At 43.7% G+C, this 12,500-nt stretch overlaps 2 protein-coding genes across 5 annotated transcripts in view; one reads left to right on the top strand and one right to left on the bottom strand.

Annotated features, from left to right (window-relative positions):
* The window catches only part of LOC115116347 (collagen alpha-2(IX) chain-like), a 40,101-nt gene extending 31,176 nt beyond the window's left edge, over positions 1-8,925 (top strand). The window contains 18 exon segments of the mRNA XM_065017923.1: positions 11-64; positions 185-238; positions 1,332-1,385; positions 1,839-1,892; positions 2,656-2,700; positions 2,829-2,882; positions 3,028-3,081; positions 3,199-3,252; positions 3,382-3,453; positions 3,897-3,932; positions 4,070-4,114; positions 4,300-4,332; positions 4,723-4,869; positions 5,077-5,131; positions 5,246-5,434; positions 5,549-5,575; positions 5,578-5,625; positions 5,921-8,925. Coding sequence (XP_064873995.1) covers positions 11-64; positions 185-238; positions 1,332-1,385; positions 1,839-1,892; positions 2,656-2,700; positions 2,829-2,882; positions 3,028-3,081; positions 3,199-3,252; positions 3,382-3,453; positions 3,897-3,932; positions 4,070-4,114; positions 4,300-4,332; positions 4,723-4,869; positions 5,077-5,131; positions 5,246-5,434; positions 5,549-5,575; positions 5,578-5,625; positions 5,921-6,126 — 1,281 coding nt within the window. The 3' untranslated portion in view covers positions 6,127-8,925.
* Positions 8,146-12,500, bottom strand: part of LOC115116344 (collagen alpha-1(XVI) chain-like) — a 260,099-nt gene continuing 255,744 nt past the window's right edge. For all 4 annotated transcript variants that reach the window (XM_065017921.1, XM_029644817.2, XM_029644818.2 and 1 more), the window contains 5 exons: positions 11,760-11,954; positions 11,489-11,552; positions 11,164-11,337; positions 10,908-10,985; positions 8,146-10,750 (listed from right to left, as the gene is read on the bottom strand). In XM_065017921.1, the coding sequence (XP_064873993.1) occupies positions 10,557-10,750; positions 10,908-10,985; positions 11,164-11,337; positions 11,489-11,552; positions 11,760-11,954 (705 nt within the window). In that variant the 3' untranslated portion in view covers positions 8,146-10,556. The remainder of the gene's footprint in view (positions 10,751-10,907; positions 10,986-11,163; positions 11,338-11,488; positions 11,553-11,759; positions 11,955-12,500) is intronic.

Raw genomic sequence — 12,500 nt, 5'->3', positions numbered from 1 at the left:
TCCCCGGTAGGGTGAGGAGGGACCCCAGGGACCACCTGGAGAGGCTGGGAAGAAAGGAGATTTGGTGAGTGTTTTATCTGCCAGCTATCCAGTTTTTCATCAGTGTCTAACTTACTCACACGGATGAGGATGATGATAATAATCATGATGTTGATGAAGATTATGATAATAATCGTTTCTACAGGGTGGCCGAGGTATCAAGGGCCCACATGGAGCCGTTGGCAAGAAGGGAGAGAACGTGAGTTAACACCCTGACTTCACTCGTCTATTTAATATTCTAGTCTGGTGTCTACTATTACTACAATGTAATACAGTCTACTGTTCATATTCTAGTCTGGTATCTACTATTACTACAATGTAATACAGTCTACTGTTCATATTCTAGTCTGGTATCTACTATGACTACAATGTAACACAGTCTACTGTTCATATTCTAGTCTGGTATCTACTATTACTACAATGTAACACAGTCTACTGTTCATATTCTAGTCTGGTATCTACTATTACTACAATGTAACACATTCTACTGTTCATATTCTAGTCTGGTATCTACTATTACTACAATGTAACACAGTCTACTGTTCATATTGTGGTCTGGTATCTACTATTACTACAATGTAACACAGTCTACTGTTCATATTCTAGTCTGGTATCTACTATGACTACAATGTAACACAGTCTACTGTTCATATTCTAGTCTGGTATCTACTATTACTACAATGTAACACAGTCTACTGTTCATATTCTAGTCTGGTATCTACTATGACTACAATGTAACACAGTCTACTGTTCATATTCTAGTCTGGTATCTACTATTACTACAATGTAACACAGTCTACTGTTCATATTCTAGTCTGGTATCTACTATTACTACAATGTAACACATTCTACTGTTCATATTCTAGTCTGGTATCTACTATTACTACAATGTAACACAGTCTACTGTTCATATTGTGGTCTGATATCTACTATTACTACAATGTAACACAGTCTACTGTTCATATTCTAGTCTGGTATCTACTATTACTACAATGTAACACAGTCTACTGTTCATATTCTAGTCTGGTATCTACTATTACTACAATGTAACACAGTCTACTGTTCATATTCTAGTCTGGTATCTACTATTACTACAATGTAACACAGTCTACTGTTCATATTCTAGTCTGGTATCTACTATTACTACAATGTAATACAGTCTACTGTTCATATTCTAGTCTGGTATCTACTATTACTACAATGTAACACAGTCTACTGTGTCGTACCTATTAACTGTGTTGGAGATATGGTTAGCCATACATTATTATGGTAACTTCTGTCTGGTGTTTCAGGGTCTGCCTGGTATTGATGGAAAGGACGGCACTCCTGGCATCCCTGGAATCAAGGTAAGGCCTGGCGTAGATGGAATCAATGCACCTGTAGCTGAACTTGTAGCTGTCCCTGGATCTTACTTGGATTAATGGTCATGTGGCGATGACGATAATAATGATGATGATAATGGTGATGTAATGGTGGCGATAATGGTAGTGGTGGCGGTTACAACAATGGTGGTGGTGATAATGGTGGGGATAATGATAATGTTGACAATGATAATAGTGATGATGATGACGGTGATGGTAATGCTGATAATGGCAATGATACAGGTGATGTTGATAATGGTGATGTTAATAATGGTGATGTTGATAATGGTGATGTTGATAATGGTGATGATAAAGGTGATGTTGATAATGGTGATGTTGATAATGGTGATGTTAATAATGGTGATGTTGATACTGGTGATGATGATAATGATAATAATGATGTTGATGATGATGAGTCTCTTCTTCTTCTCTCTGTAGGGTGCCCCAGGGCAGGCTGGGAGGCCTGGTGGTCCCGGTCACCAGGGAACAGCAGTGAGTAGCAAGTTTGGTATCCAACAGCTGTGTGTGTTAATGTGTGTGTGTTCGTGTTCGTGTGCCCAATGTTATGATTGTGAGCAGGAAAGAGTGAGAGTGATTGACCTCAGTTAGTCCATGTAAACAAACCCAGCTCTAACCCCTCATTGTCACCCAGAACAGGTAAAGGGTGAGTCTCCTCACCTCCATAAGTCACCTCCCCCCACATGCACAGAACAAAAAAACAGACAGACAAAAAACGAGCTGGGAATAATCTGTGTTTTCTGGGCAAGCGTCCAGCTTGACCCTTAGACTCAAGCCATTTTGGAATTTAAACCACCTTGAAATTGCTGCATCTCTCCACCGGCGAGTGATTCATCATAATCAAATGTTTGTGTGTGTGTGTGTGTGTGTGAGAGAGAGAGAGAGAGAGTAATGGAGCTTGGGAGTTCTATGATACACACCATCAATGTTTAACACAGTCGCAAACTTTTAACACTGGCACATGGATTATCATCTACTCAGCCATGGCAGTAGCCACACACACACACACACACACACACACACACACACACACACACACACACACACACACACACACACACACACACACACACACACACACACACACACACACACACACACACACACACAATATGTCTGGCCACTGCTGTGACACCAACACCACTGAAAAGCTTGAAGACAGTTGTAAAGTAGAAACATAGAATTAGGGTCCTTTATTTGACCTTTGACCTTCTCTTTGACCTTGTCTCTCTGATAGGGTTTGCCTGGCAGCCCCGGAACCAAGGGTGGACCTGGAGGCAAGGTAAGGCTATGACCAACCATCCCCTTTTATTGTCCTTCTGCATCACCACAATAAAGAAAAGAGGAAGGGCATTTAATGTGCTTAGACTCCCTCAACTGATAACCACTTCCTGTTCTGTTTCCCTTCAGGGAGAGCCTGGTCCCAGAGGCCATGTTGGAATGTCTGGTGCCCCAGGACCTCAGGTAGGTCACCTCACTTGCTCATGTGTTTGTTTGTTTTTTACACACCAGAATGCAGATTTTTATTGTGGCTGTTGCTGATATGAGGATCTTAACTCTCTCTCTCTCTCTCTCTCTCTCTCTCTCTCTCTCTCTCTCTCTCTCTCAGGGTGAGCCTGGTCTTCCTGGTGAAGCTGGTATGGAGGGTGTTCCTGGTCCTAAGGTATCTTCTCCAACAATCCATCATTATAACAAGTCACCATCACTACAACAAGTCACCATCACGATAAGTCTTTCTCTGATCCCTCTCTTTCTCCTCCTCTCTCCTTCTCTCCCTCAGGGTGACAGAGGCCAGAGGGGAGCTGTAGGGCCACAGGGTGTACTCGGCAAGGCAGTAAGTCACTTCTGTACAGCTCAGCACAAACATACAGTTTTGTCTAAATCAGTGGTTGTCTTCACTTGACCAACAAGTCGACACACATCTAGGCAGGAATATAATCTAAGTGTTGTTGTGTCTCTGCAGGGCAACAAGGGTATGAGAGGACCCATGGGTGTTCCAGGGGCTCAAGGCATCTCAGGAACTAAGGGAGATAAGGTGTGTGTTTTGTGTTTGTGTGTACCTGCGTAAAATACATGTATGCTTTTGTGTGCTCTTGCATCTGTAAGTTTACGGAGGTGTATGTATCGAGACATTGTTTGTATGTGTCCATGCGAGTGCATTCGTGTGTTCGTTTGTGTTGAACATTGAAGTCACAATAGGGATTCATTTGAGTCAAATCATACACGTGATCATGCAGTTACCCAAACGGCCCAGTGGTGGCAATGTTGAACCACGAATCCTGCAGCCGTTCTCTCGCACAGAGCCTAAGCAATATAAATGATAGTACTAGAGTCATCATCTCCCATGTCTTTAGATGAAACTACATCTTTCTTACTGTGCACTGTGTCTCCTGCAGTCCTTGGCCAGATCAATATATTGTCTTTGCTCTTCACTATAATGTATTAAGTATTTACTGTGGGACTTGTCTGTCTTCACAGGGATTCCAAGGAAAAGTTGGGGCGAAGGGAGACTTTGTGAGTAGCAGTAAGCCTGTTACTTTAACCAATGGCGTGGCCGCATGCTGAAGTATCCACAATGACTGCTATAGCAATAGGCATTGGCCAATGGTCAATTGATTTAACTGGTTCTTTCTCGTTCTCTCATCTTTCAGGGGGATCCTGGTGTAGAAGGCTTGGCTGGGGAGAAAGGGGAGACGGTGAGTGGCTTTATCAGGATGAGATGGGGAAGAAAATACATCATATCTTCAAATTCGTGAAGAGGAATGATTGAATCTAAAGGGAAAATTCTAACTTCCTAACTGTAGAGCCACAGTTAGTATTTCAGACTGGAGTGGACTGACCTGTCTGTATGTCTGTATCTCTCTTTCTCGTCCTCTGACAGGGTTTGGGTGGAGAGCCTGGACCCAAAGGACAGGTAAGAACATCACTGGGGTCCCATCCAATCACACCTCATTGATAGCAGATGGAAGCCAGTCAAAGATAGTCAAAGCTAATCAAAGCTAGTTGAAGCTAGTGGAAGCTATTCAAAATGATTTAATACTAGTAGAAGCTAATCAAAGCTAGTGGAAGCTATTCAAAACTATTCAATACTAGTTGAAGCAAATCAAAGCTAGTTAAAACTTGTCAAATCTAGTCAATGCCAGTTAAAGCTAATGTCCAGGACATTTGAAGCTAGTTGAAGCTAGTCAAAGGTAAGTTGAAGTTAGTTGAAACTAGTTGAAGCTAGTCAATGCTAATCAAATGCTATCTTAGCATCAAACAGTGCTGTCATTTTGGATCTCATTTGTTCCTCTTTCCTCCACAGCAAGGAGTGAGGGGAGAGCTAGGGTTCAACGGCCCCACAGGAGACTCAGGTAAACCAGGAGACCAGGGACCAGGAGGACTGCCCGGGCCTCGTGGCCTCAACGGAGAGAGAGGACTGCCAGGCATGCCAGGAATCGTGGGGGCAGCTGTGAGTCCTAACGAGCGGGGGGAAGCATGGATTAGTGAGATTGTGGTGTGATTATACTGACTAGAGAATGCTAGTGACTGACTTATTGATTGATGATTGGTTTGTATGTTTTCTTTCCTCTCCTCTACCTTCCTTTCCTCTATCCATCATTTACCATCCTGTCATCCATCTTTCCCTCTCTCTCTCCCTCTCCTTGCTCCTCTACAGGGACGGGATGCATCTGACCAGCACATCATTGAGGTGGTTCTGAAGATGCTGCAAGGTAGGAGATCACAACATTATAAATCCGCTGAGTCTACTGAGTCTCACCGTATCTGGGTAAAACATTGACTATACGTACTATAGCTAATATACATCCTCTATTTTCCTCATCCAGAGCGTCTGGCGGCTGTAGCGGTGAGCGCTAAGCGTGCCGTACTGGGTGGAGCCGGTGTCATGGGTCCCCCTGGTCCTCCTGGACCCCCAGGTGCTCCCGGTGGTCAGGGCCCACACGGCCTCACCGGCGCCCGCGGCATCCCTGGCATGTTTGGAGCCTCCGGCCAGATTGGCAACACCGGACTGAAAGGTAGAAACTGAAATGGGTGACGTTCGAGATAAAAATGAGACACTGATTACTCAAAAAGTAATATAACTGAGAAAAGATCACTGACCCCTCTCCACCCCTCCATCTTTCTCTCAGGAAAGAGAGGAGCAAAGGGAGACCGAGGAATTCTGGCAAACCACATCCTGGTCAACCAGGACCCCCTGGAATACCAGGTGAGGCACCACATGCACTCTCCTAACACACACACACACGCACACACACACACACACACACACACACACACACACACACACACACACACACACACACACACACACACACACACACACACACACACACACACACACACACACTTAGAAGTGACCTTCCTCTACAAATCTATCTAGTTATTAAGAAGCTGTACCAACTTACCTGAGGAAGTTACAATGTAAAACTAAAACTCTCTTCAAAGGAATGTAGTAAATTAAAAGGCTATCTCTTTTTCTCTCTCCTCCTCTACCTCCTCAGGTCCTCCTGGTATTGACGGCGTGGCTCGAAACGGTAAGCCTGGCGAGCGAGGCCCCCAGGGCTCGGCAGGAGAGGCTGGTCGTCCCGGTAAGGTGGGCCCCACTGGTCTTCCAGGGTTCTGTGAGGCTGCAGCCTGCCTAGCTGCCTCGGCCTACACCTCCCCCAGACTACAGGACTCCGCCAGGGTCAAGGGCCCCGGAGTCTAATCTGAGACCTCTCCATCAAGATCCCCACAACACCAGGAGGGAGAGAGAGAGAGAGAGAGACAGACAGAAGAGAGAGAGGAGGGATAGAGGAGAGAGAAAGAGAGAGACCACTCTCCTTCATTGGATATCATTGAGAGCGAGAAGTGGGGGCAATACGATCGTGAATGATGTTGTTCCCTGACCCTTAAACTGGTGACCTTCAGTTCTACTGTTTAGAGACTCTGTTTGCAACACATACCACATCCACCCACTTTAAATCACCATGATGACAGCCACTAACAGCCAATAACACCCCTCTGAATTTATCATCTCTGGTCAGGGATTGGCGGATGTAAATATCAGTCACGTCCAACTGCCCCACCCCCACCACAGAGGGAGAGAGAATGAGAGAGAGAGACGTAGTGACATCTGAATATCATGTCCAGTGACATCATTGATGACGTCATCATCAGCCGTAGCCCCTGGACTGGGAGGAGCAGAGATATACTTTGAGTCCAATGATTGGTGTTTTTGTTTTGTACCGTGGTCACTTTAAATTGGATTGATTTATATCTGAAATATTAATATTTAAATATATGTTTTGAAGGAAATAATGCAAGCATATGCCCACCTCCTCTCCCCACCAAGCAATAAGTGCCGTACAAGTTTACACAAAGGTACCAATAAAATATTAAAATCAAAATCTACACTCCATACTGTACCTTTGGAAGATGTATTGCTAAACCTGTCACCTGTATGCTTGAGTGAAATAGTCAAACCCCTTTTTTGCTCACATGTACAGTGCCACCCCTGTCTACTTTCGCCTCATTTAGAAACAAATGATTTCTTTAGATTTGATCTTTTCCTGTAGTTGCCTGGCAACAGCATATCCTGATGGGCACTCCCATCTATCTCCCATAATACAGTGCTGTAAATCTTTGTAAATGTGTGTTGATTTTATGTAGAGAAAAAAAAGAGGATGGGTTAGAATATGAACCGACCAAAACAACCCCTGTGTTAATGAATCTAATCAGCAATAAAGTTTCAAAGTTCAAATGACTGCTTTTCCAAACAGATCAGTTACACAAATCAATATTTATTTGCCACTGTCAACTAACTTCCATGGAGTCAATCAATGTCAACATTCTAACAACAAACAGGACTGATTATTTTCATTAACAGAAGCAATTCTATTTGTTGTTCTTTATATGATTCATCTGTAAAGACTTAGGTTAGATTTTTTTCCCCTGGTTGTTCAGGTCAACCAATTCCAAACCAATAAAGAAGAACGTTTTGTAAAAACCTGAATGTTCTTCTCTCTCATGTGGGAACTGTTGGAGCTCTGAAAAGAAACGATTGTACAAAAATGACATGGCCTTTATTCCATTGGTCTTAGAGATGGGTTAATGGATATCGTCTAGACTTTCTCTGTCTGTGTGTCACACTCCAGTCCAGTCGTTGCTGGTGATACACCCTTCAAATTGGTTGCCAACTGTTTTCCCAGAAAATACGTAAGTGCTGCCTAACTGCATGTAGTTTACTGCCTCGACTACAGGATAATGACATTCACTATTGTAGGGCTAGGTATTCTGGGTATAAAGCCTATACCATTTAGAGTGTCCCCAAACACCCAGTTCAGTTTCTGGCTTTCTTTAGTTCTATTTCTGCTGAATCATCAGCAGTTTATCCTGCCCTATCCTTCTGTGTGTAATACAACGTCATGCTCTCAACGCTGCAGAAGTTAAGCTTCTGTGTTACCTGAAAACTATTCCACGTGGACTCATTCACATAGCAGTATGAGTCTAGCAGGTGGCTTGGCGTTTATACAAAAGCCGCTCTAGCACTCTGCTTACTCGAAAAGCTACCTCATTTCATTGGAGCGCGAGTTAACGCTTTATACCTAGTGTGTTTTTACTCAGAGAACAAAGAAAAGGCACTCCAATTAAAGACATTGATGGTAACTATGGTAAAACTGAGTCACATGTTATACTTTGATGTGTAAAGTGTGTTAATCAACAACAACATCCTGACCAGACCACGTCTGCTTAAAACATTTTATTAACTCTTTCTGAAACGTTTTCATTAAAAAAAACATCTCTTTACAAAAAGTGATGCCAACATAAAACACACAACAGATATACTGAGAGTAGCAGGGGAACAGTGGTGTTGTTTCAACAAGATGCTTTTAAAAGCTAGGAATGAAGAGGGGAGAACTATTGGGGTGGTTGTTCAGTATAACTAGGGTCAGTAGGTTTTCTTGACCAGAAATCACTATGGACAGTGAAAACATCAGGAAAACCTCATGGCCCTTCCAATAACAACTCAGAACATCCATATGAATCTAAACATGGTGACAAATCCCTTACTGACACCCTTACTGACACCCTGGCCTGTAGTGTATAGATAACAAGTAAAGCTGCACACATTCAAAACAACACAACATACAAGGCAGGAGACATACAAGTTGTACTCAGTAATGGATACGAGGGGAAGCTGATTGGCACAGCGATGCCAGCGAAGGTTTGGGTGAAGATGCTAAACAGCCTCTCCTATGAAAATTCAGCCTGTTTCTCTTAGTGGTCATAAAACATCTATTTCCGTAAAGCATGACCAAATGACGGCAACTTGCCCAAAGTCCCCAGGTTTTCCATAAATCCTGGTTGGAGGATTCCGAATGTTCTGCTTATCCCCTCCATCTTCCAAACAAGGATTTCTGAAAACCCTGGGAACTTTTGGAAAGTTACCTGAATTGTGCAACCCTATTTTAGTTACAGTAACCAGTGGTGTGCTGGACGAGAAACAAATATCCCTTTACAGTTGCTCTGTTGTCAAAAATAAGCTTGATAATGTAAGAGACTTGTTGATAAATTGCTACATAACTAGATTTTTTTTTTGTTGCCAGTTTTGAGGCAGTTTTGAAAATGATGCCATGTACTTTATACAAAGGCAAGCATGAAAATATCTTCCAAAGCATAATTATACCACCATATAGAAATCCAATTTACTTTCACATGAAAAGATAATTTCTCTCCAATTTCTTGTATATTTTATGAACAAATAACTCTTATAAAAACCACACTCATAGTGGATTCCTGACAGTTGACCATAGCGAAAACACGGTTAGCCATGTTGACGCCAAATCCAAAATACAAAAAGCATAAAAAGCTACTACATATAAATAGAAATATGTACAAAACAGGCACTCTTGGGAGGTGTACATTATGTTCTTCTCACGCAAACAGGGAAGAGAAGGTGAGAACTTCTCATAAGGCCATGATTTGAGGACAAAGTGTACAGATCTGTTAAAGCATCACACATCAGTCAAGTGATGAGGGAGTATATTCAAGCATAGAAATCAAACAAAATGTACAAAGAGATAGAACGATTAGAATGGGCATTTGAAATGGGAGTGCCATGTCAATTCTATTCATTTGGTTTCTATGGCTAGACAGAAGCTAGATCGAAGCAGAATTTCACAAGGTAGCTGCCTAATACTCCCAATGGACACGTTTTATAATCAGAATGAAGATGAGGATGATAGTGAAGAAGAGGAAGAATTTGCAGGTCGTTTTCAAAGGCTGGATATGCTCTTGCTGTTATTGTCAAAATAAACACGTCTAACATATAGAAAGAGCTGGCAGCTAAAGTTGGGAAAATATATGAAAGAGAGGAGAGCACAGAGTCCAAATATCTCCTTTATTGAAGCCACTTCAGCCAGTACCAAGGCATCAGTTAGAGGAAGGTCCTACACATATATACTTTCTATACAGGCGGTGAGAAGGACAGCTAACTGGCAAACCCTTTGATGAATTAGGGATGGGTCCTCCACACCAACTATTGGTGCTTCAGTATTCATTTGTTCTCCTGGGATGATTTCTGTTGATCGGACGGTAGCTCTGGTCTTCTGTTTGATCTGTTCTCTCTTCTCCCCTCCTCTCCTTTCTCTAGTGTCTTCTGGTATGTGGGTTGGTTTCTTCTATCTCCCCTCCTCTCCTTTCTCTAGTGTCTTCTGGTATGTGGGTTGGTTTCTTCTATCTCCCCTCCTCTCCTTTCTCTAGTGTCTTCTGGTCTGTGGGTTGGTTTTTTCTATCTCCCCTCCTCTCCTTTCTCTAGTGTCTTCTGGTCTCTGGGTTGGTTTCTTCTATCACTCCTCCTCTCCTTTCTCTAGTGTCTTCTGGTCTTTGGGTTGGTTTCTTCTATCTCCCCTCCTCTCCTTTCTCTAGTGTCTTCTGGTCTTTGGGTTGGTTTCTTCTATCTCTCCTCCTCTCCTTTCTCTAGTGTCTTCTGGTCTTTGGGTTGGTTTCTTCTATCTCTCCTCCTCTCCTCTCTCTAGTGTCTTATGGTCTTTGGGTTGGTTTCTTCTATCTCTCCTCCTCTCCTCTCTCTAGTGTCTTATGGTCTTTGGGTTGGTTTTATCTATCTCTCCTCCTCTCCTCTTTAATACTTTCTCTCTAGTAGGGGCCCTTGATGGGAGGGCCCTTAGGGTTCCACTCTATTGGTTGGCTCATACAGTCAGAGGGGTTACACCGGCCCTCCCTGCCCTTCTGACCCGGCTGTCCAGGGGTTCCTGAGACTCCAGGGATCCCCTGCTGACCCACGGGGCCGCTGGGGCCCATCTTACCATAGCCAGGGGGGCCTGGAACACCTGGGGGGAGGGGCAGAGAGAGTAAGAGAATTGATGAAGGGACAGAGGGCATCATTGAAGCACTGGATACAAATGAATCTTTATAAAAGAGCAGTTGCAATTTAAATATATAACTTATTAAATGTAAATTATTTAGACAGGCTGAAGTTGGTGTTACCTGGTGCTCCTGGGGGTCCACTGTCACCCATCTCCCCTACACCCTTGTCACCTTTCTCTCCCTTTAGACCTCGTGGACCTGCAGACACAACAGAGGACATTACTTGAGAGAACTAACCTTTATGTCAAGTTAATTACGCTAAGTTGACATCACTTGTCATAACTGTTTATGGCCTCCTATGACTTTATCATGACCATGGTATTTAAGCCTTATGTCAAAATAATCAAAAGCATGAATGAAACGTGTCTAGACTCACCCTGTGGTCCCAAGGGTCCATGGCGGCCCTCTCTACCTATCTGTCCTGGCTGACCTGGGGCTCCTGGACTCCCATCTCTGCCTGGGTTACCATCCTTCCCTGGGGGTCCAGGACGACCGGGAGATGACACCTCTTGTGGCTGCTGCATACGAGACATGAAGTAGGTCATCCTCTCTGTAGGGGGAAAGATAGAGTACAATCATAGATGATAAACCTAATCAATAAACAAGTTCCCATAATCTCCTGCAGCTCAGTTAGGAAGGACAGACAGATCTTTGCCGTGTCTGGGGAATACATACAAAAGAAAAGAAGAGGAGGTACTCACCATCAAAGATCTTGATGACTTGCTGGCGAATGAAGTCCTTGATGTTGTCATAGTTGACCACAGGCTGTGGAGAGAAATAGAAGGATATACAGTATGAAAGAGGACCTAACTGCTGCACACATAATACATGAATCACCTCTTCTCATAGCTAAAAACCCGTGTTGGTTCTTTTGAGTTTTAGTCTGTTGACCAAACATTGTGGAACAAACAAGTACATGACAAGTAATCAATTAATAATCAATGCAATTCATCACAGTAAGTAAGGTCTCACATCGTTGCCTGGTATTCCTGGAGGTCCGGGGGACCCTGCAGTGCCTGGTGAGCCTGGGGTGCCCCTCTCTCCCCTGGGTCCCACTTGGCCCATCATTGGGGCATCAGCCTTGGAGGAGTACCCACCTCCGCCAGGGGGTCCCGGGCGACCTCGCTCCCCTGGGGCGCCTCTCTGACCTGGGGTACCTGCTTCACCCTGAGAGAGCGAGAGAGAGCGAGAGAGAGAGAGAGAGAGAGAGAGAGAGAGAGAGAGAGAGAGAGAGAAATAGGTAAGAGATGAGAGGTATTCCCTGAGGATCAGTGTTGGACCACTGACAACAGATTTTAATATTGAAGGTTGAAAGATGATTAAACTCCGGCAAACTGACACCCATGTTTCCTCAACAATCCAACTGCTAACTGTTTCAACCTATACAGTCCTGTCAGACCCTTGAAGGAGAGACCAGTCAACAAGGAGACAGTGTCTACTTTAGATTTTAACAGTCCTACCCTGCCTTTAGTGTATTCCTCACTTACCTCCTCCCAAATGGCACCCTATTCCCTATATTGTGCACTAAGTTTGACCAGGGCCCATAGGGAATAGGGTGCCATTTGGGAGGCATCCACAGCCTCCCTGGGTCAGTAAATGCACTCTGTAAGTACCCGGCACACTATATTGTAAACAGCATCAGACTGACATCTGTGATGGATGTGGAACAAAGCAGGCCTTTATGAAGGGCTAATGTTTACACGTCACCACTGG

Source organism: Oncorhynchus nerka, linkage group LG4 (assembly GCF_034236695.1).
Source record: "Oncorhynchus nerka isolate Pitt River linkage group LG4, Oner_Uvic_2.0, whole genome shotgun sequence".
Taxonomy (NCBI): Eukaryota; Metazoa; Chordata; class Actinopteri; order Salmoniformes; family Salmonidae; genus Oncorhynchus; species Oncorhynchus nerka.
This window is presented reverse-complemented; position numbering and strand designations above follow the sequence as displayed.